Here is a 25,068-nt window from a genome sequence, read left to right on the forward strand (position 1 = left end):
AACTCTAGTAATAATCTAAACTCAAATCCACAAATACCTACGAATAACTTCTTAAATAATTTAAAGAGCGTACCAGCACTTTTCAGTTAACTCCTTCGTAATTACGACAAGCGATTTTCACAAATAAGGGATGGCATCACGATGAAAGCTTACTTAAGATGAAACTTACTTAAGATTACTTAAGATCACGATGAAAGCTAGGCGCATACTTAAGATTTACCTCCTACATTTAAACTATGCCACTTAACATCCAGTTTGCATAAATTTATAATATAAGCGAGTATACTGAAGAGTCAACAAGAATACCATAGATATTAATTTAAAATTATTATTAGCAAAATGTGAGAATAATTGTCACAATAAAAGTTTTGCTGTTAAATCTTGCATGTAGTTAAACGGAAGCAAATACTTGTATGTACTTAAATGGAAGCAAGCAAAAAAGGCTTACACGAGAGAATATACTCTACAGTTTGCAGGCGAATATATGAATTCACGGTTCCTGATGGTAACGATAACAATGACAATAATAACAGTAATAAAATAAAATAATTTATAAAAAGTAAAATTACGTCCAAAGGGGCGTTTTTTTAACGTTTTGCGCATTACTTTTATTTATTAAATATCATGTTCTTCGCACGTAAACCATAAAATTCAGTTCAACAGCAATACTGCGAAATAATTTTAAAATGAGCATATCTTTAGAATTTTCGATACACAGTCTCGCGCACTAAAGATAAAATTTAAAAAACATCCCCCCCCCCCCGTGCAGTGTTTCCATTGCTTGCTTTGAAATCATTGAGTTTGTTAATCAAAAATTCATTAAAGTTTTAAAAAATATGAAATCGATAATAAAACAAATTCGAGATTCCAAATTTGGGCTTCCAAGTTCCTATATTCGGGTGGAAGACTACATTATTCAAAATTTGTTGGATTTAGGTACTGTTGTTTCATTACAATGCGAGAAACATACATATTCATGCAGATTATTCATTATTTAATTTATTTATATATAATTCAGGCTCTAATAGTTGGTGACAACAATTTGAAAAGTGAAGGGACATTTACCGTGAACCAGCGCAAAATGCCTAAACGAAATTAATAGTCCTTCTGGGCAAACTGCCCCTTGGGACTAGTAATAATAATAAATATGTTTTTGTGGTTATTACCCGGCTTCGGAAATTTTATGTCTAATTTGCTAATTACTTTCTCTAATTTCATTTTTACAATTGCACATATTCTTTTCTTTTTTTTTATTCCATTTTTCTTTCTTATTTCCTTTTTCTTCTTTTCTCTCGCCCCTCTTCAGCTTCTGAAACGATTTGCAGAAACTACTGAAGGCTACGGATTACTAAGTTATTTTTTGTGTGCACTATAAAGTAAATACATTTTTACTTTTTACATAACATTAGTCCGCTACCAAAAAAAAAAAAAAAAAAAAAAAAAAAAAAAAAAAGTATTATTTACACAGTCTATTTAAAAACTTCTCCTAAATTCCAAAAGGCACTTAAAGGCTCTTTTCTATTGATTCATTAATTTTTATCCAAATTTTCTGATTACATATGCTAATCGGAACTGTCTTTGATTATTTTACGAATGGAATTTAATTTTTAGAATAATTATTTTTGATCAATGTAATACTGTTGAAAAAATATATGTGAGATAAAAAATATATATAAATAAAAAATTATGTCTTAAATTAGCAATAGTCCCTTAATTCTTCATTTCAATTTAGATATTTTCCGTTTCCATCCTTTACACGAGGATGATGACTTAGCTAATTCGGAAATTAAACTCAAAATTTCCAGAACTGAAGCTTTTTCTCTTAAACTAAGCTTCCATGTGCATAATTACGCATTTCGCTCCTACTTTTCGAGCCCACCAGCGGCCGAGCGGTAAAGTCGCTGAACACTGGTAGTTCGGTCCGAGGTTCGAATCCCGCGAACGGGCTGGTTGCATGGGTGTTTTCGTAGTTTTCCCCATGTGTAACGTGTATACGAGCCAGTTTCGCTTAGAAAGTCCTCCACGAAAGGCATCCTTCCCCTTAGGCAGATAGCCCTAGTGTGCTTTGCCGTAATAAATACACCACCGCTCCTACTTTTTGACTTAGCTGTTACTTGCTGCTTCCTATCGCAACAATATCAAACAAAAATGTAAATGCTACGTTCTGAAACGGGCAAGATTAATGCGTCAAAGTATTTTGTGTCCGTAAAATGCTCTATTAGTTAAGTCCGCAAAGATCTATTAGTTAAATCTGCTATGATTGTGTCTTGTTGCATCTATGCGACTTCTCAGTTTATTCTGCATTACTGATCTTTTATTGCGTGCTTCAGCATTTATTACAAGCACAATTAACATTCCCAAATCACCATATATTTAACTTTTTTCTTTCATTTTCGTAAAAGGTAAGCTATTTTTTGACAAAAATTAAACAATGATTTTTTTTGAAAATATGCCCTTAATCAGATAATATATTTACATTTCAAATACAAAACAAAAAAATTAATTTTTATTTATGTAGGCTTTAAAACTAGACGCACGCCTGTTTTTGCACCGCATATTTTAAGACAAAAATTTTGCCAACACGTTTATTTAGTCTGTTTTTAATGATATTAAGAATGATGCATATAGGTGACAAAAAATAGGCCGATAATATTGTAAGCAATTACATTTTTATAAGCGCTTATAAGCTACATATTTGGGGACAATGTAAGTCAGTTTGCATATAGTACACATTAATCTAAATTAAATTTATAGCTTTTTTTTAAAAAAAAATCTGATGTGTACACCACATGACTTCCTTGTACGGAATATTAAATTAAACGCATTTTTCTTGCATTTCATTTAAACTTATTGGATTGAATTAAATCTACTTCGCCGAAAGCGCATAAACCACAATAGAATAAATGCATTCTTTAAAATTCACTCTAGTATTTGTTTACCATAGCGACACTCTGGCGCTAGATTCACTTAACAGTATTATATTTCTTTCATATTATAACTCAGAATGCACAAAACTTATATCATTTAAAGAATAGAATTATCTAATCGTTGCCACATGTTCTATTCAAATACTATAATAAAGCTAGAATGATATATAAAAGAAATTAAGCAAACAAAACAAAAAAGAAACAGTTTTTCACAGACGATTGAGTATTTCTCATTAAATTAATTCAGTTCTCACTTCGCGAGAAGGCAAAAATACATAAAAACTCAAAATATCTACATTAAAAATTACGAAGTAAATCTTTAACACTTATTTCCTCGAAAAAATTCCAAAAAGGATTAAGCATGATTTAATTGGCAATAATAAATGAAGGCGTTATCTTTGTTGTTACGAAGCTAAGTTTCTCTAGATTGGCAACAAATCCACTAGTCTGCTGTTTCAAATGATAACAATCAATGGCCGCCATAAAAAAAAAGGCTTAGCTGCACTTAAACAACTTTAAAATTGTTGATAATTCTAAAAATATTGCATACAGATTTACTAAAGGCATAAAAACCTTATCGGAAGATAAAAACAACATAATTCGATCATTTTTAAAGCAAAAAATGTACAATTTACAAACATATAAGAGTAAAGAAACTGAGATCACTGAGCCGGGTAACAGAGTGGATATATATATAAATATATTTAAAAGAATAGTAGTAGGTAGGAACATTGCAGCAACCTTGCTAAAAAGTTACCAGGAGCTGTAGCTCCACGAAATGTTGTAACATAGTACTACATAAACAATAAGAAATTTGCCTGGTAAAACTGGAAAAACTGTATAAGCGAGATAAAACTGCCAAATTTTAGTGCTGGAAGACTTGCTATTGCACGAAAAAAATTAACTAATCTGGCCGTTGTGTAATGTTTGAAAAGTTAACTCACACGAAAAAAAGATGGACGGAAAAAATATATATATATAATAGGAAGTTACAAAAAGCATAGATTATAAAGGTCAATATATAAAATGCCTATACATAAAAAATTAAAATTAAAATTGCCAATATATAATATGCCAATACATAAAAATTAAAATCAAAATTAAAAAATATAATAAATATAAAAAAGACACAAAAAGCATCAAAAACTAGCTACAAAAACAATAATTAAATAGCGGAAAAATGGTATATTAGCCCACTCGTACTCTCAGTTGGCTTTTCAAGGGAAAAAAACTGTTCTACGAAATAGGCTAATTACCATTACGCGTTTCGCCGAAACAGACCATTGAAGCTCTTGTTTAGTGCGAAAAAAGCCCTTTACAAAAGTATATATTAGTATTTCCGAAAAAATTCTTTTGGAATAAATCCTTTTTAGTAGCTCCACTGCTCTGTGTCTTTTTTCCCGACGCGTCCGCTGAAAAACACATTAAGGTGTCAAAGGCTATTATGATTCCGAACGATGTAAAATAAAAATCAAAATCAAAGTAGAAAAATAATAAATTAAAATAAATATAAATATATTTATATACGCTTCGTGCGGCTGATTGCAACCAAAATACGAGGTGCACATCTACATGTTATAGCAGACCTATATACAAAATTTCAACGTTCTGAGGCTACTCGTTTTTGAGTTATGCGAGATACGTACGTACGTACGTACGCACGTACGTACATACGTTCGTACAGAAGCCACGAAAAATTATGTTCAGAATTAATTTTAAAGCAGTTTTATAATTTTTTTGGAGGAAACGAGTTTTTTATTCTGTTCTTACGTACAAATATCACGCAAAAACATCGTTAAATTGCATTCGATAGCGGTCAAAATGGATATTTTCGTTGAAATATGCTGCCTGAAACTTTTCGCGATTACAGTACTTCCTTCTTACTTCGTACAAGGAAGTAAAAAACCATAGCATATTATGCATTCTGTTACCTTTTTACGTAATCTAAAGCAAAAAATTGAGACATGTAATTCAATTAACTTACTTTGGTTAGAAATAAGATCCGGATAACTTTATTATGTATTTTATGTTAATTAACCAGTTATTATAATTTAAACCTTTACTGTAATTTTTCCTTTCCGTAGTCCTCAGCAGAATGCAAATTAGTTGGTTTGTTTATTTAAACCGAGTGATTTGAGCGTTTAGATTAGAGTGGATTAGAGCCACGTGTTGCTGTTACGTAATAAACTAAACAAAGCTGGCGATAAGCTTTGCTTTGTTTATTTCCGGCTTTAACATCTTGTTAGCAGACGTTACGCGCCGTCACTGCTTTGAACCAGCTTACGTAAGTTTATTTGGTGCTATAGTCTCAGACTTCGTTATCTACATTGGAATTTAACGTTGTCTTATGTTAATTTAAGTTCCCGCAAATAGCGAACGTTCATCTGACGCACAAGCTGGGCCTTTATGTTCATTTAAGACTTAAATAAAAAGGTTATTAGTCCAAAGGGCAGTTTGTCCAGGAGGACTATGAATTTCGTTTCGGCATTTTGCTTCGGTTCACTACAAGCGTTGTTTCACTTCTCAAATTGTTGGCATCAAATATTATCGCCCTGTATTATATTTAAAGAAATTAAATAATCAAGAACCTGCATTAATGTATGTATGTTTCTCGCACTGTGATAAAACAACGGTACCTAGAGCTATCCAATTTTGAATAACGTAATCTTCCTACGAATATGCGTATCTGAAAGCCCAAATTTGAAATTTGTTTTATTAGAGATTTCCTATTTTGTAAAACTTGATTTCAAAGCGAGAAATGGCAACGTTGTTCAGAAAAAAACATTTTGATCTCCAGCGCGAGAGACTGTGTATCGGAAATTCTAAAGATAGGCTCATTTAAAAATTATTTTGCGATATTGTTCTTGAACTGAATTTTATGGTTTAAGGGCGAAGAAAATGATATTTAATAAATAAAGGTAACACATAAATTGTTAAAAAAGTCCCTTTAGAAGTAGTTAAAAATCTGAAACCTTTCAGATTTTTTTTTTTTTTTTTTTTTTAAATTTCATTTATTTTTTTTCCAACATTCTTTAGAATTTGATTTGTTGCAGCCTAAGCATTCACTCACTTCCAGTTTGGTAGAGTCTGTAGGACCTTAAAACAATGTTCTAGTGCAACTGAACGTTTCAATTGAAGCTCTGAATGATCTGAATTTGGTAAAATAATTATCAAATGAGAAATTATTTAGAAATACTCATTTTTTCCCTATATATAAACAAATTACGCCGTAAATACTGTAATCTTCAGGAAAACTTTAACAATTAATATGCTTTTAGAAATGTAACCATTTAAAAGTAACTTTTTTTTTAAATTTGTTCATTTTACTTTATCATGCCTCGACTGATTATAAAGAACTGTAACATATAACGCCGATAGGCTACTTTAATCGGACTCGCAAAAATTCCCACGAATCCTTTTGAGCAACAGCTGCTTAGCAACTTCTTAACTCCAATAAAAATGGTTGCTCATATTTTTATAGAAAAGAACTTTTTTAGAAGAGGGGTGGGGAATCTCTATCAAGAACACAGCGACTAATTCAAGATAAAGCATTTCACACGCATTAAGAACCCTTTTGGATTGCTGTTTTTAAACCAGAACTTCTCGACGAATTATTTCTTGCTCTCAGACCCCTTACGTCCCCTCTTCAAACAGCTGTTTCTAGCTGTATTCCACATTTAAATGTCAAGAGGGACCGCGGGTGGCAGTGGGTGGAAGGGGAAGATGCAACTTCTCAGGCAAGAAGGGCAACCAAAAAAATAAAAGTGTCTTTCTCCCACGCAAATTTTATCTACCTCTTCTCCCCTGTGCTATCTGGAAATATTTTTAAAAAAATGGGCTTTAAGAATGCACTCAGCAGAAATGTGGGCCCCTCATATGTGTTCTGAAAGGCAAACCGTGATGTTTTTTTAAACACTTCCCCTCACTCCGCTCTACTTTCCCCTCGCATGAAATCAATCATTGCGATAAAATGCTGTTTCCGGCGTTTTGGCGTGCGAGGGGTTGTGCGGGAGATGGGGCTGGATGAGCAGTTTACGGGGAACGATACGCAACGCTTTTTTTTTTCTTTTTAACAAGCAGAGTTTTCTATATTCATAAAGCATATTTCCGATACCAAACTCTGTGAAACTTCTCATAGCAAGCATTTCTTCAGCTTGTTTATTATTTAAAAGAGAAACTGATGTTTACTTCTCGAATGAATCGTAACTAATTCCATTATAAGTATTCCGTGACAGATCTGTAGTAGGAAGCTTTCTTAGCCCAAACGAGCTTTAGCTCAGAAAGTCTATTAATTTCGTTTTGGCATTTCGTTTTGGCATTTTTTCGTTTTGGCATTTTGCGTCGATTCACTGTAAATGTCGGTATCACTTTTCAAACTGCTGCCACCAAATATTATCGCCCTGCATTACACTTAAACAAATTATTTAATGAAGAATCTGCATGAATGTGTGTATGTTTCTGTGATAAAACGACAGTACCTACAGCCATCCAATTTTGATTAACATAATCCTCCTCCACCCGAATATGGGCATCTGGAAGCCCAAATTTGGAATTTGTTTTATTATCGATTTCATATTTTGTAACACTTTAACGAACTTTTGATTAAGAAACTAAACGATTTCAAAGCGAGCAGTGGCAACATTGTACGAAAGGAAAAAAAAAAAAAAAAAAAGTTTTCATCTCCAGTGCGCAAGACTCTGTAATGGGAAATTCTAAAGATATGCTCAATTTAAAACTATTTTGCGATATTGCTATTGAACTGAATTTTATGGTTTAAGTGCGAAGAACGTGATATTTAATAAATAAAGGTAACAGACAAAATGTAAAAAAACGCCTCTTTGGACGTAATTTAAAATCTAAAATTTCAGATTTCCTTTTCTTTTTATATAATGTGTTTTGTAAATTACGCAAGAAAAAGCATTGAAAATTTTGACAAATACTTAAATAAAGGTAGATTTTTAATACCCATAAACAAAATCTAAATACTTAACAAGTAAGTAAAAGGGTAACGGCATTCCTCCCCCGAAACTATAAAATCCCCCATTCCCTGGGGAGAAATTCCCCTCTGTTTGAGAACCCCTGATATATATACCTCTGGTACAGAGCATAGCGGTTAGCAAAAACTGACCGCTAGCCTTTGAACTCCCGAATAGCTGTTATTTATTATGGTTATTAAACTATGGTGCTGATTATTAGGTATTTTAGCATTTAAGTTCTTCAGTATATTCTGTTACAACTCCAGCAACCAGCTACAGGAAACATGTAAATGAAAGCGAACTCTCACGCAACACCTGCCAGGCCGAAAATTTCAAAGTATGAGGAGGAAGTACGCCTTTATCATCCAAATGTATGGCGTAATCTCACTCCTAGGATAATTAATTGATGATTACGGTTGTAAACGCATCTTGAATTGTGGCATGAAATGACAAAAAAGGTGACAAGTTAATGAGCATTAAATTCCAAAGCTTTGCAAACAGATGGCTTCTTTACGTCTACGTTCTTGCTATGAAATATGACTTTGATGGATACGTTATTATCATAAACTATTATGACGAATATATTAATTTCACGGAAGTTAAAAAATACTAATTTTTAATCCAATGGCCAGACACTTGCTTAAGAGCAACAATTCGTTGGAAATGCAGAAACTCAACCGGGTTTTAGCCCTCTTATTATCGAAGATATTGTCCAAGTTGCTCTGCAAAAGTAGACCGATACTGTACTCCGAGAAAACAGGAAAGCCGCACACAAATAATAAAATTTTACTCGAGAATTCGGAGTAGATGTTCGTTTCCGTTTACCACTACAAAAGATACGTAGACTTGGTTCAGACAATGCAAAGAAAGAACGAGGGGCTACGATTGTTGCAGATTTCTCCTATAATGGGAAATTTAAAAAATGACAAGTAAAATAAAACGTTTAAATCAATTCGGCATACATACAATCAGAAAAATGAAAGAAGTAAAGAAAGAAACTCTATTTCTTTAACCCAATAACTTTCACAAAATTGAAGTGCACAAAAACAAAGATGCAATCAATTGTATTACGAAACATTCCAATGGTTTCCTTGAAAAAATGAATACTGCTACAGATATTATATGTAATAAATACCTTTTCAGTATATTCCTCAAAGTTACCCAGACTTTTCACTTGCGGATTAAAAGAGCTCTTCCTATGCTCAAACCTACCACTACTGACGTTTGGCTCCAAAAAGCTCAAATGTTCCAAAATGCTATAAAAATTTATTTGCTTGATGTTAATTACGTAATATCCCTATTATTCTATGTATGGACTTCATTTCTTCTAATAAATATCCTCAATTGTTTGGACATATTTTAAGATGCTCGTACACTGCTCATCTTACAGTTATATATCTATATCTCCCGTTTTACTGGGCCGATTGGCGAAATTCAACTTGCGTTTTTCATGTCTCGAAAGCACGACTTAGGATACGTATTAGATGTATATATAGCATTGTTCTAATATAGGTATTTTGACACAAAATCGGACTTTTTCTGAAATCACAAGCCAACTTTTTTCCATATTCCGAGTCTACGACTTAAATTCACGAGTAGTTTTTACTTGCATATAATAAATCAGCTCTCAAAGTAAAATCAGCGGTGGCTTGGCAAATGCGGTCAAGAGCAGGAGGCTGACGTTAATTACGGAAAGGGAAAGTAAACGGCTGTGTTAGGGATCATAAGGGGAGATATATTTTTAAAGAAAAGTGTTTTTAGGTCTCATTCAGTATCAGTATATCAGGAATATATATCGCTCGCTGGAGATAAAAAAAAATTTTTTCGTACAGTGTTGCCATCGCTCGCTTTGAAATCGCTGAGTTTGTTAATCAAAAATTCGTTGAAGTGTTATAAAATATGAAATCGATAATAAAACAAATTTTAAATTCAAATTAGGGCTCCCACATGCCGATATTCTATGTAAGATTACGTTATTCAATTCTAGGTACCGTCGTTTTATCATAAGCGAGAAACATACATACATTCACGCAGACTCTTCATTATTTAATTTCTTTAAATATAATACAAGGCGATAATATTTGGTGGAAACAATTTGAAAAGTGATTCGCCGTTTATATTTTCAACGCAAAATGCCAAAATGAAATTAATAATCTTTCTGGGCAAATTGCCCCTTTGGATTAATAATGTATTCTAAGAGCGATGGGCTGATGCCTAGCAGATGCCTTATTGGGGAGGGGACTAGGAAATTCCACTAGTTAAGTAATGGAAAATCGAGAAATTGTTTCGATCGAGGAGCAAAACGCTTTTTTCTGGGAGGAGGGGTCTATACCAGAAACGAAGCAATAACACAGATGACTAGCATGTAACTAAATAAAATATTATACATTTTTTACTTCCTTGTACGAAGTAAAAAGGAAGTATTGTAATCGCGAAAAGTTTCAGGCAGCATATTTCAACGAAAATATCCATTTTGACAGATATCGAATGCAATTTAACGATGTTTTTGCGTGATATCTGTACGTAAGGACAGAATAAAAGACTCGTTTCCTTCAAAAAAATTATAAAACTGCTTTAAAATTAATTCTGAAGAGAATTTTTCGTGGCGTCTGTACGAACGTATGTACGTACGTGCGTACGTTACGTATCTCGCATAACTCAAAAAAGAGTAGCCTCAGAACGTTGAAATTTTGTATATAGGACTGCTATAACGATGTGCACCTCGTATTTTGGTTGCAATCGGCCGCACCAAACGTATATAAATATATTTATATATATATCCACTCTGTTACCCGGCTCAGCGATCTCAGGTTCTTTACTCTTATATGTTTGTAAATTGCGCATTTTTTGCTTTAAAAATGATTGAATTATGTTGTTCTTATCTTCCGGTTAAGGTTTTTATGCCTTTAGGAAATCTGCAAGCAATATTTGTAGAATTATCAACAATTTAAAAGCTGTTTAAGTGCGGTTAAGCCTAATTTTTAAATAACATGGCGGATATGTTTGTTTACATTTGAAATAGCTGAATAGTAGATTTGTTGCCAATCTAGAGAGACTAAGATTCGCAACAACAAAAATAACGCCTTCATTTATTACTGCGAAATAAATCATGCTTGATCCTTTCTGAAATATTTTCGAGGAAATACGTGTTTAAGATTTACTTCGTAATTTTTAATATAGATATTTTGAGTTTTTATGTATTTTTGCCTTGTCGCGAAGTGAGAACTGAATTAATTGAATGAGAAATACTCAATCGTTTGTGAAAGCTGTTTCTTTTTTGTTTTGTTTGCTTAATTTCTTTTATACATCATTCTAGCTTTATTATAGTATTTGAATAGAACATGTGGCTACGAATAGATAATTCTATTCCTTAAATGATATAAATTTTGTGCATTATGAGTTATAATATGAACGAAATATAATACTGTTAAGTGAATCTAGCGCCAGAGTGTCGCTATGGTAAGCAAATACTAGAGTGAAGTTTTAAGAATGCATTTATTCTATTGTGATTTATGCGCTGTCGGCGAAGTAGATTTAATTCAATCCAATAAGTTTAAATGAAATGCAAGAAAAAATGCATATAATTTAATATTCCGTATAAGGAAGTCATGTGGTGTACACATCAGATTTTTTAAATTACATATTTACATTTATTAATCAATTCAAGAAATGCATACAAAAGCATTAAAGTCAAGATTACTGTTTAATTTGACGTTATTTTTAGACATTATGCTGTATATAAAACGGCTTTTCTTCGTTAAGAATTTCGTATTTAAAAAGGTACCTTTTTTTTTCATCGAAATCGTCGGCACTGATACGAAATGAAGGGCGATTTATACTATACCTCAATTTCCTGGCCTGTAAGACGCGCAGTGGTTTATCAGGTTAAAACTTGCGAAAAATACTTAGACAGAAAAGGATTAAGTACCTATTTTAGTGATAACACTTTATACAACGAAAATGGAACTGTTGCATTAAAAAATTAGCAAATACATCAGCGTTTCCTAGAATCCCAGAAATTCGTCATCTTTTTTGCTAAAATCATAGTTATTTTCACTTAGGTTATCACTGTCACTTTCCTAAAACACAATGTCATCCTTATTTCCACCTAGTTCCCTGCTAATTTCACATATTTTAAAAGATTTGTTGTAATATAAAATTAGATAATAGGATAAATGTATTTTTCAGTATTAACTTCATTCTGAAGAATTTTTTTGCAGTCTAGTTTGCGTTATTTTATTCATAAGTCTCAAATTAAAAACAATTTAGTGTTTATATGTCATTAAAAAATTAACCAAAAAGCAGCGGCCACAATGAAATTGAAAAACAGTCCTTTAGACGTGAAAAGGTTGAAGGTCATTTGGGTTAAGACTACTTTTTCAGATACTCAGCTACTTCGCATACATGGAACAAACACAGCATTCAAAATGAAAAATTCAATATTTACTACAAATTCATTGATGTAACAAATATCTGTCTTTCTACTCCTACTTTAAAAAAAGATGTTATTTGCCTTACAGTTTATAGTTCAATAATACTGTTGAGTGCGTACGGGTTCGTTATGAAATGAATGCACAAGTCCGATGAAAAATGAACAAAAATTTATTATTATCACTACAAAAATGCTTTAATTTTCTCAAATTATCATGCAGTATTACAATATCTCACAGTAGTTATCTTTTAACTACTCAAATGTCCAATAGAACGTAATTCAAAACAGCTAAAGAACGCTAATCCGCGAATTCGCTACAATCAACAACAGTAGTTTTCTAAACAACAACAAACTAAGCAACTACTACAAACTGAGATGTTTTCCTCCTTTTATAAGATTTTTAAAATCACGCGCTAGAATTTTCCAGTACTTTCTCGAAATCAAAAAGAGATATTTATTAAATGTTTAATGCATGCGCTCTTGTATTTTCAATTTTCCGGCTTAGCTTTCTTTTAATATTCGTCACGCGCTGCACTGCGCGAGAAATAAAACCATTTAATTTATAATTGAACTAACATTAGCTTTTTAAATGCCAAATTCGTAACATTGCTCCCTTCCCAAGGACTGCACGTCCCGGGCAGTACAATCCCTGGACAGGAAGCGAAACTTACAACTGTGCCATAAATGCATTAATAAGCATTACATTACAATAATAAACAACATGAACAATAAATGCAATAAATAAAACAAATCAAATACTAAATGCAAATCAAATACTAAATACAAATCAAATCAAATACACATTTAAAAACAAAAAGGACCATGGTCTTAGACTATTTACAATTATTTACATTACGTACTACGGCCATAGTAATGAGCTAACCTGTCGTAATATCAGGTTTAGACTTTAGGTTTAGAGTTCGAAGACTTACGTATCCGAACCACGACGTCATTCGTGTTCAGCACTGTATATGGACCATCCGAAGGTGACTGTAATTCAGGCCTGACTCGTTTTCGTCGAATCGGGTTCCACAACCACACCTTGTCTTCTTTGTTAAATCTATGTCCAGTAGCTATCGCGTTGTATCTGGTCTTCACTTTCTCCGTCGCCAAGTTCACTCGCTTTCGTGCGGAACGGTGCATCGCTTCAAAACGGGCTTGGACATCTTAGATGTGTTCCTCAGGCGCTGAAGGCGCATCCGTATGGCGATCAAACAGGTGGTCACAAGGCAGACGAAGGTCTCGACCGGAGAGCATCTGTGATGGTGAATACCCGGTAGTCTGGTGTTTCTCTCCGACCCTAGGAGGATTTCGGCAGCTTTCTGAATGACATGAGACTTCGGCGTTTCCAGGCGATGATTCCTTTTGAAGATGGATCGTCATGGCTTCAGATGCTGAGAACAGCTTATTCTTTTTGAAATCTAAGGAAAAATTGTGTTTCCTTAAAAAGTACAATCCGAGTATGCATGGATCTGTAATATCCGCCACATATGCCGTGTGATTGTAGGCGGCACTTCCAAACGTGATGTTCACGTTTAACTTCCCAGCTATCTCGATCTTGTCACCAGACGCAGTCTGAAGGGTAACGCAGGATGGCGTCCAAATAAGTTTATCTTTAAACTGTTCAGCTAAATCTTTCCTAATGATGGTAACATTAGCTTCTGTGTCAATGATCATACTGCAAGGAACTCCATCGATATGCCCATTGATGGACAGTCCGTTACTGTTGCCACTCACCGTAGAAATCTTGAGTGCTTTAAAACAAGGTTTTTCATTATCTGGCAACCTCTGTTCCTTGATATGGTCATTTATTTGTTTCCTGCGTCGTTGCTGAGAAATGGTCTCAATGTTCATACCCTGGGATCTTCTGCAATTCTTCCGTACGTGGCCTTCAGCTCCACAATTCCAGCACTTTGGTTTCTTGTCAGTCCTTTTCCTTCCCATGGCATTTAATTGTCTGTTTGAATCGTATGCCTTATTTTCCGTGCTCTGGGGTGTTCTGCAGTTCCTTCGTATGTGGCCTTCAACACCGCAGTTCCAGCACTTTAGGGTCGGTTTCTTTTCACCACTATTCCTTCTCAAGGCATTCACTGGTCTTGTCAACTCATCCGTTTTATTATTCGTGCCCTGGGGTGTTCTGCAATGCCGTTGTAGGTGACCTTCAGAAACACATCTCCAACATCTTACAGCCACTTTGTACTCACTGCTACTCCGTATCAAAGCATCGACTTCTCTGGATAAATCATCTAAACGAGCCATCTATTGGTCTCCTGGGTCGTGGACTCGCACAGCTCTGACTGGGTAGCGATCTCTAAGAGTTGCTTGCTGGGCTGTCTCCAATTTCACGGCGTACAACAGAGCGCTTTTACATCCTTTACATCTGCCATTCGTATAGCCTTCTGTATTTCGGGATCCCGGATTCCATCGATGAAATATTGCAGGGACAGGATTTCCCTTGTTTCTGTCGGGCACTCCGAAAAGGCGTGATGTGACAGCCTTTCAACATCCGTGGCAAGCTCCTGAAGTGATTCGGTGGGCTTCTGTTGACGGGATTTTAATTGAAGTCTGCTGTAGTCTTTTAAACATTTCTCGTCAAAGCGCAGCTCCAATGCGCCGGATAGAGCTTCGAAATCAAGTCTTTGGTTTTCAGGAAGCGTCTGCAGGATATCCGCTGCGTCTGCTCTCAGCAAAGCGGCGAGATGACAGGCCTTAGTTTGGGAATCCCATCCATTCGCATCCGCCATTATAGAAAATTGTGTTTTATACACTTGCCAGGAGGTCTTCCCATCATAAGTGGATAACTTCAGAGAGGGACGAGCAGGCATGGGTAAAAATTTAAAACCATCACTATTGTTCCCTGCCGTCGCTACGAATTTCTTTAAAATATCCACTTCTTTGGCTACTGCAGAAACCCTATCATCAATTTGTTGTTCGATTTGGTGTTGGACGGCACAAAATCTTCCTTCTATATGTTCTTTTACAGAAGAAACTCTTTCTTCTATTTCTTCTTTCACCGAAGAAACTCTTTCTTCAATTTGATCTTTTACAGAAGAAACTTTTTCTTCAATTTGTCCAACTTTATTTTCAACTGTGTCAATTCTGCCTTCCATAGCTTCAAATTTATTTTCTATTATGCAGGTAATTTCTCTTTTCATTTCTTCTTGACCAGCTTTAACGGCTTTCATTTCGTCCTTAACGGATTCCTGGCCCAATTTCATTTCTTCTTTAAATGAGGCAAAGGCTGATATTAAATACCTTAATTGCTCTTCCATCGCTCTTGTTATTGGCATTCAAATCCCACCGCTGCCACCAAAAATTGTTGCGTGCGTACGGGTTCGTGATGAAATGAATGCACAAGTCCGATGAAAAATGAACAAAAATTTATTATTATCACTACAAAAATGCTTTAATTTTCTCAAATTATCATGCAGTATTACAATATCTCACAGTAGTTATCTTTTAACTACTCAAATGTCCAATAGAACGTAATTCAAAACAGCTAAAGAACGCTAATCCGCGAATTCGCTACAATCAACAACAGTAGTTTTCTAAACAACAACAAACTAAGCAACTACTACAAACTGAGATGTTTTCTTCCTTTTATAAGATTTTTAAAATCACGCGCTAGAATTTTCCAGTACTTTCTCGAAATCAAAAAGAGATATTTATTTATTTAATGCACGCGCTCTTGTATTTTCAATTTTCCGGCTTAGCTTTCTTTTAATATTTGTCACGCGCTGCACTGCGCGAGAAATAAAACCATTTAATTTATAATTGAACTAACATTAGCTTTTTAAATGCCAAATTCGTAACAATACATTTTCATTGTACAAAATTGCATTCATTCGAAGAATTCAATTTGTATTTTCCTCTGTATAAAAACTGAATGTAGAGAAGTTAGATGTTTAAACGACCCCCACATTTTCTCAAGACCACGAGCAAGATTATCCCCTTCTTTTGAGCCCCCCGTGAAAAAAGGGGTTCTAGATTTACGACCTGACCGCATATGAGGTGATTTCAAATCAGCTCCTCAATGTTAATTTGATTTGATATATATTTATTTAGTATCTCCTTTTTTTATTAAACTTACTTGACGCCTTCTTCCAGAATTCGAAATTTAAGCTTCATCCAAATAAAATTTGCCCATTTTTTATGATTTACTTTTTAAATTTGTATTTTCAAATATTTCTTTTATAAACTTTTCGAATTTTTTTTTGTATTATAAAATTTTTAACATCTTCTTAAATTAGACGTGTTTCTGGGCACACCTGCAAAAAATTAGATGTTTTTTATTCAACCTTTTCTAAGATATACATGAATTTATATAATGGCGCAGTTTGAAATTTGGCATATTTGTTGTCAACGGTAATAACGCCAAATGTGGTTTACGCGCACTTTGTTAAAATTATTTGAAAGTATGAACGATGCTTTTTTTCCGCTCCTATGCAATGAAAAAAAGGAAAGGAAAATAGGTTGCCATAAATTAAGGAGTTCGCCAATTTATCTTGCCGCATTTTTTTTTCAGTTTGCGTCAAGATAAATTTTTAAATTTCTCCATAAATTTCTTTCCAAATATTACAAAATTTAATATTTAGGCATAATTTGAATCGTAGAATCGAAATATAAAAAAAATGCATGCCATTTCAGAAAAAGTCCGATTCTGTGTCAAAATACCTATGTTAGAACAATGCGATATATAAATCTGATATATAAACGAAGTCGCGCTTTGGAGAAATGAAAAACGCAATTTGAGTTTCGTCAATCCGTCCAGTAGAACGGGAGATATAGAATTGTTCTTTTTTTTCTTTTCCGCAGTGTACATACAGTTATTTATATGTGTCAGTAAAAATATTTTTGGACGTATAAAAGCGGCCTAGCCGGTTGATGGAAAAGTTGAAAACAATACTGGAAATTTGACGAAAAGTTTCACTGTCATGCAACGCCGATGCCACAAACAAAGGCCTTCTAATCAAATATTTTAATAATATTAAATAAATAATAAGATAGTACTGATTCCATCCAGAAGGGGTCGACTGTGGGAGGCGGTTGTTGTGTGAGTGGGCTATAGGAGCCGGTAGGTCTGTAAAAGTGAATAAATTAATTAGTTAATAAAATTATTATATTTTGCATCAAAATGAAAAGTTTAAAGTGGGGTTTTACTCATTAATTGTAATAAACTCCACTGGTAATTATAATTAAGTTGCATTTAGAACTGTGAAATTGATTTATGTAACTGATATGTGTGTTTATCGTGACATAAAAACAGGGGTAAAAATGCTCATTTAACAAACATACCTTTATTCCAAATTTACATTTCTATACTTTCTTCTTCTTTTCTTTTTTTAGTATAAAAACAATAACTCACATACAAACATTTTATCTTCTTTGTGCACGATAGAAATACATTTTGTTTCCACAACTATTCAACAAGTATCACAATCTAATTTGTTCTTCTGGTGCATTACCATTCTTCGAGAATGAGTTCTGGTCGGTTCCTTCTCTGTTACAGTTGCTGTTGGAACCGGAGCAGTAACCTGGTTCGGAATTCGGCTTCTCAAAAAGAAACTTCGGGAGAGATTTCTTGCGGTGCTGCCTGACCAGTTTTAGGTGCTGGTCGATATACCGCTCCCCAGGAGCTAGGGCTGCAGCTCGTAGCAAGCAGGACTCCGCAGATTCCAGTTGGCCCATCTGGAAGAGGGCGGCGCACAAGTTGTGCATTGCTGGGATGTGGTTCGGATCTTGTTTTAAGATTAGCTCATAGCACTGAAAAGAGATCATTGAATTTTTATAGAATAAAATAACAATATTCTGCAACTGAATTTTTAAAAAGACTATTTAAATAAGATTAAAACTATCAAGGGTCACTTTCCTTATTATTATTTTTTTTTTTTTCAAAACATATGTCTTTCCTATTATAGTTCATTTTGTATTCAAAGATGCGTGTAAAGTTTTTATGAAGCTGAAAGGGAATGTGATTAACTATGAGGTTAATGAAAGTAGGTATAAAAATGTTTGACTGAAGTTAAGGTTGTTTTAATGATCGGTTTGAGATGTTAACTAGCTTTGTTTTTGAAATGCTTTTTTTAAACATTTTTCCTTTTTAATTTAATAGAGTATGTGATATATATAAAAATGTGAGGGAAAAAAACAATAGCCTTAGTTTGTCGTTAAATTTTGGGTTCAATTCCACTGATTTTGACGGCGATTCCATTGACTTAAAGGCCTCTGCTTCACTACTCCTGAAGAAAAAGGGACCATTGTTTGATCGCTCTCTATATCGATAGTAACTTATTCAAAAATCTACGCCTAACAAACGTTGCTTTTGTATCTACTTTTAATTTTACATAGGGATGCATCTCTTCCAGTTGCACACATAAAGTATTAAATAAAAAGTATAATTCTTTTAAATATATCTTAAATAAGAGACTCGAATTTTGTTTTTGACGTACGTATAATATTTATTCGAAAAATTGTATTATTAATCGAGAACTATGAATAATATTCCAACATTCTTCTTTACATTAAAATTTGGTATACTTTTCAGACATCGAAGATTATGTTAGTGTTTTTAAGAAATGTTACGTACACGATTTAAAGCAAGCAAATTAATGAGTAAAATCAACAAACAAAAAAATCAAAATCGAAAATATTTCTTCTGTTTAGACCTTACAATATTTGTATGTTATATTAATTTAAGGAATTTAATTCAACATGTGTAAAATAACTGTATAAAAATAATTTGCCTTAGACATTAGAGAAAACAAATAATGCATAATAAATGGTATTTAATTGAACTGTGCAAAAATTATTAAATGAATCTGCGTACGAGTATTTTCATTCGCAGTTCACTTAGACTGACTGTAGACCTAGCATTTATATCAGCTGATTTTCTTATTTTTAACTTTTTAATAACATAAAAAATTAGTAATTTCATTAGTTTGTATATAGCATCTTTATGATACTAAATGTCAGTTAAGAAAAGCAATTTGTTTTCACGTTATTAACAATTTTTCAATTTTTTTAACTCTTTTAATTTCTTTTTATATAAGCTATAATCTGTTGTAATAACAAATATGCTTCTGTTTACAATATCATGCTAATAAAATATTTTCTATAAGTTCACTATAGCTATAATAAATCATAATTAAGGTCGAACATTGACTAACCGAAACTGAACAAAAACATTCGAATAATCGAAAATTTTAGTTAACTAACCTTCGGCAAACTGCGCTTAAAATGTTCTAACATTCCACTCAGGTATGCACGTAAATATGTTTAACAAACTGACCTTAGAAATTATCGTCAACATAAAAGTTTTAGTTCGGTTATACGAATATATCTAAGCATAGTTAAAAAGATAAAGTTAAAATTCTTTCATACAAAAAGCAAAACATTTTGATCATATCTTCAAATTAGATCATATCTTCAACTACAGCGATGCTGATGGTAAGTTATATTGCCGTGAATTAAATAAAAAATTAACCATTTTAGAGAACGTAGAATTAGGTATATGCATCAAAGTGAGAATGAAAGTTCATAAAATGCTGTATCTGCATTTAGTAAAATTTTGTTTTCTTTCAAAATATGCGTGGAATAAATTATATAAAGAAAAGAATAATTTCGAAAACGTAATCTTTTGATTTCTTAAAGGAAATATATCAAACCATAATATAAAAAAGTACAATACCAAATTCTGATCGGTTTTGCATAAAAATGTGAGCTGCATTTTCAAAAGAAATTGCGAGTTTATTCACGTATATTTTCAAATATTTATTGCTTACGAGGGTACCTAAATGATCTAGAAAACTACAAGAATGGAATTACATCGCGTTCTAAAGATTCTACAAAGAAGAACTGGAGTTGAATTTACCCATTTTGGATATTCTATCTGGCAACGGTTTATCATAAAAGAAGCGCGAAGAAAATAATTCGAAAAGTTAAACTTATCGAATCTTTTAACTGATTGAAATGCAGAATTTCAAGAAAAGTTACTATTAATATTTAATAAATTTAGTTCGCAGAAAACATCCATTTGGACTCATCGAAAGTTTTAAATTACAGAAATTAAAATGAATAATTTAATGATAAAATTTCTATTGGTATAAAACAATTCTATAATGAAAAAATTTAAAATTACCAAATTAATGAATTCTAGAATGATTTAAAATAATGAATTCTATAATGATAAAATTTCTATTGTGCACTTTGCTTAGATTGAAGGTATTTTTAAAATGTCATTAGCATTAATTATCTATATTTATCTCGTGTCGAATAGTCTGAAGCACACAGAAATCTTAGCTCAAGATTTCATATTTACAGTGATTCTCTTTCTTGAATATTTCGAGTGCAGAAAAGTTAATCGTTCAGTTGATTTTGACTGTTATTTTTCTCGAAACCAGAACATTCTCTGTGTTTAAATGCATGAACATTGCGGAATTTATGGTAATGAAACTGCCGACTTTTTAGCTAAAGACTCAGGCTTTGAATATCTGAATACTATGTAAGGATCTTAAGTTTTACTAACGTTTATTTTATTTTAAATCTTTACTATCACTTCTTATTTTCTACTTCCGGCCAGAATTATAAGCGTGAAGGAGTTTATGCAAAGTTGTCTGGCGAACGCCAAGTATTTAAGTGTGGCCTTTTTGCCAAGCAGAAGAGAGGAAGCCGTGAGTTCGAAGCAGGCCGCTTACCTTAGAAGTTACGCAGTTGCTACTTTGCCTTCCAGGCCAGAGGTTTTAATCCTCTTGATAAATTAAACGTATTGTAGTGTTCACAGTCTCTGTGCTACATACGCTTCCTGTTATTATAAGGCCAATCTTATTCTAAAGTTAAATTAGAGTTTAGTTTTATTTTGATATCTTTTAAGTTAGACCCCGAGTGGAGGGTCATTGTATTCCGAAGTACGGAAGTCATTGTATATAAAGAAAAAAATAAAGGGTTTTGTATACCCTTCGTCTGTATCCTGTCTACTTACTACAATTAGTGAACATAGCTTTAGTAAGCTCTCTGTTCTAGTCAGGTCATTGTATGTTTCCGAAGAAGGTTAGAAGAAATATTGAACCTGATAGTGGCGCCCGACGAAGAATAACCATGGCCGAGTTTCAAGAAGAACCTGTGCTGCCTGCAGAAACAGCTCAGAATCCAGAAATGCCAGCTGCCGCCCTGGAAGGATTTGGGTACATTGTCCAGACCATGCGCGCTTCGATGAAACCAGAAGCAACGTTTAATGGAAACTCACAGGTAACCAGTTTTTTGGAAAAATTGGATGACCACTTCATGCTCTACCCCGTGCACGAGTTTCAAAAAGTTACCTTAGCTACCAGCGCTTTGAGGGGCCAAGCGCTTAACTGGTTCAAATGTATCGGCAGAAGTCTCTTGGGTCAAGCAGGAAGTCCCACCTATACCTACGAAAATTTCAAGACTGCCCTACTAAAAGCCTTCCCTGTTGTAAGGGATCGTGCGAAATTAGAAACAGAACTTTTCAGTATATATCAACAAAGAATGGAAAACCTCTCGAGTTTTATTTTAAGAAAAATTCACGTTTTCAAGCTCTTGTATGGAAACCGTCCGGATCCTGAAATAATTCAAGTGATTTTGCCGAGGTTACTACCCCAAGTGCAAGACTTTATTGAATTGAGAAATCCGACTACACTGGAAAAATTATTTGAGCTAGCAATCCAGTTTGAAAGTAGAAGAACGGCGGACGTCGAAAGAAGACGCCAATATCAACAGCGAAACCAATTTGGTACGCCAAGACTACAGCAAACTCAAGCACATGGCTACGGAGAAAAAGCGAATCAGTGGGCAAGGAAACCCGAGCATTCAAAAACAGCCGGCGAACGTCGACAGTTCAATAGCAACCCAGGAAAAAAGTCTCAAGGCCAGTGGAGAAAGAAGGAAAGCACCGAAAGGAAAAATAATTTAAACTAAAACGGATTTCTGCTGACGAGAGGGTGCGGAAATCCGAAGGCCACGAAAACCCCTCTTCCTACAAGTTAAATACAGTAATGGTGAAAAATTTAACTCTTCCGAAGATTGAAGTCTTGGTAAATAATATCCCGGCCACCGCACTCCTGGATACCGGCGCGCAGTGTTCCTGTGTGGCAGAAGTCTTTTTTAGAAAGTACTTTCGCAAATACCGCATATATAATGCGGATAATACAACAGTATTAGCGGCACAAGGAGAACAATGTAAGTGCGTAGGTAAAGTACCTTTGTACATCCGTATCAAGGACGAACAAGTAAAGGTGATGTTTTTTATAGTAAAGAATTTGCAAGCACACTTAATACTAGGAATAGACTTTCTTTCAGACGCACAAGCTACACTGGATTTTAATGAAGCGTCTCTTAAGCTGACGATGAAACCAGTGTGTGTAGAAAAGGTTGAACCGCCAAGGTTAAATCTTGACCACCTGCCTAATGACGAGCAAGATAGAATCCGACAAGTGGTAAGTGAATTTGCTTCCTTATTTAGTGATATTCCAGGATTTACCCAGGTTACTAACCATAGTATTGACACCGGAGATGCATTGCCGGTTCGTCAAAAACCATACCGGTATGATAAGAATAAGGAAAAAATTATAGAATGGCATATTACCGATATGCTACGTAAAAAGATCGTAACGCCTATCTCAAGTAGTTATGCTAGTCCGGTGGTTTTATGTAAGAAAAATAATGATTATCCTTTGGAGCATCCAAAAAGGTGGAGATTCGCTATTGATTACCGTAAATTAAATTCCATAACGAAATATCCGGTATATCCGTTACCGATTATAGAAGAAATTTTAAGGAACATAAAATCAACCAAATTTATGACGACTTTAGACTTAACGAATGGTTATTTTCAAATAGGGATCAGGCCTGAGGACGTGCCTAAGACTGCTTTTATAACCAAGTCTGGCACTTATGCATTTTTGCGAATGCCGTTTGGCCTTTCAGGCGCCCCAGCAACATTTCAGCGATGCATGGACATTGTGTTAAGACCTGTTCTCGGAAAGTCCACATTTATCTATTTAGACATTTATCATTATTACTAGTGATAATCTAGACCAACATGTACAGGATTTAAGACAGGTGTTTTCTTTATTAAATGAGGCCGGTCTAAAAGTTAATGTCGAAAAATGCAAATTTGCAGCCCCTGAATTAAAATATTTAGGTTACAAAATATCGCAAAAAGGGATCGAGACAGATGAATCAAAAATAATCGCTGTACAAAAGTATCCGACTCCAAACACGGCAAAGAAGCTCTCTTCTTTTCTAGGACTTTGTTCATATTATAGGTCCTTTATAAAAGATTTTGCGGCTATCGCTGAGCCATTGTTAAAATTAAAAAGGAAAAAGGCAAGATTCTCGTGGACGGCCGAAGCCAATAGTGCTTTCGAAAAATTAAAACAAGCATTAACGCAAGCCCCTGTGTTGAAATTTCCTGAAAAGGATGAAAATTTAGAAATTTCAGCGGATGCTTCGGATTATGCGGTAGGAGCGGTACTTTCGCAAAATCAGCAGCCAGTGGCATTTTTTAGCCGAACTTTAAATCAAACACAAAGAAACTATTCCGCGACCAAGAGAGAGGCACTTGCAGTTCTGTTAGCAGTGCAAAAGTTCTGAGTCTATTTTGGAAAGGCGCCGATAACAGTATATTCTGATCATGCGGCGGTAACTAGATTGTACTCTGGGAAAAATTTATCCCCAAGGTTAATAAGATGGGCACTCAACTGCAAGAATATAATCTGGTAATCAAGCATACCCCCGGAAAGGAAAATATCGTAGCAGATGCCCTGTCACGAATTAAATTAGACGAACAGGGTAATACCGTAAAAGTTGCAATGCTGACAGCGTGTACAATAAATTCCCGAGAAACTGTAATAACCGAACTGGGTAAGGATCCTGAGTTTGGAAGTATTTATGAGTATTTGAAGGATCCTGAAAATTTTAGCCACCAAGATATTGTGGCGATAAGAAATAGGGCGGCCCATTACGAACTAATAGATGGTCTATTATTTTATACAAAAACTACGAATTCCAACAACGAATTTCGACCTGTTATCCCAGCTAGTCTTAGATTAAATATCCTGCAAGAGCTCCATGACAGCCCTTTAGCTTCTCATGCTGGTATTCGAAAAACTACTCAACGCGTACGCGAGGCAGTCTACTTTCCTGAACTGCAAAAGTTAACAAGGGCGTATGTCCAGTCCTGCCCAACATGTCAAGCCGTTAATTATATTAATTTCCGCCCGGCCGGGTTTCTAAATAGTATTAAATCCGAATTTCCAAATGAAATAATCGGCATCGATTTATTGGGCCCTTTCCCAAAAAGTCAGTTAAACAAAAGTCGCTATCTCCTTGTTATAGTTGATCATTTTAGTAAATGGACCGAAATTGTTCCCTTAAAACGAGCCTCCGCGAAATTAGTTACCGATTCTATTTTAAATAAATATATTTTAAAATACGGGGCGCCCCTAAAAGTTATATCGGATAATGGTCCTCAATTTGTAAGTAATATATTTGAAGACATGTGCCAAAAACTGGGCATACGTCATTTAAAAATGGTCCCGTATCGGCCGCAATCAAATATAGCGGAACGGGTCAACAGAAATATAGTGAAAATTATCCGTAGTTATGTTAAAAATTTTCATAAAAGCTGGGATAACTATGTCAATGAATTTGCTTTCGCCCTTAGGACCGCAAAGCATGATACAACGGGCAAAACTCCTGCTGAGTTATTTCTAGG

The 25,068-nt window shown here is 34.2% G+C and overlaps 1 protein-coding gene and 1 long non-coding RNA gene across 3 annotated transcripts in view; one reads left to right on the top strand and one right to left on the bottom strand.

Moving 5' to 3' along the window:
- The window catches only part of LOC146993703 (uncharacterized), a 371,536-nt gene that overhangs the window by 116,726 nt on the left and 229,742 nt on the right, over positions 1–25,068 (top strand). The window lies entirely within an intron of this gene.
- LOC118186875 (protein O-mannosyl-transferase Tmtc3-like) overlaps positions 17,613–25,068 on the bottom strand; it is a 512,127-nt gene continuing 504,671 nt past the window's right edge. For both annotated transcript variants that reach the window (XM_035357048.2, XM_085806651.1), the window contains one exon: positions 17,613–18,098. In XM_035357048.2, coding sequence (XP_035212939.2) covers positions 17,769–18,098 — 330 coding nt within the window. In that variant the 3' untranslated portion in view covers positions 17,613–17,768. The remainder of the gene's footprint in view (positions 18,099–25,068) is intronic.

This window comes from Stegodyphus dumicola, chromosome 12 (genome assembly GCF_044657685.1).
Source record: "Stegodyphus dumicola isolate Sdum_Otavi_A_Nest chromosome 12, ASM4465768v1".
Classification (NCBI taxonomy): domain Eukaryota; kingdom Metazoa; phylum Arthropoda; class Arachnida; order Araneae; family Eresidae; genus Stegodyphus; species Stegodyphus dumicola.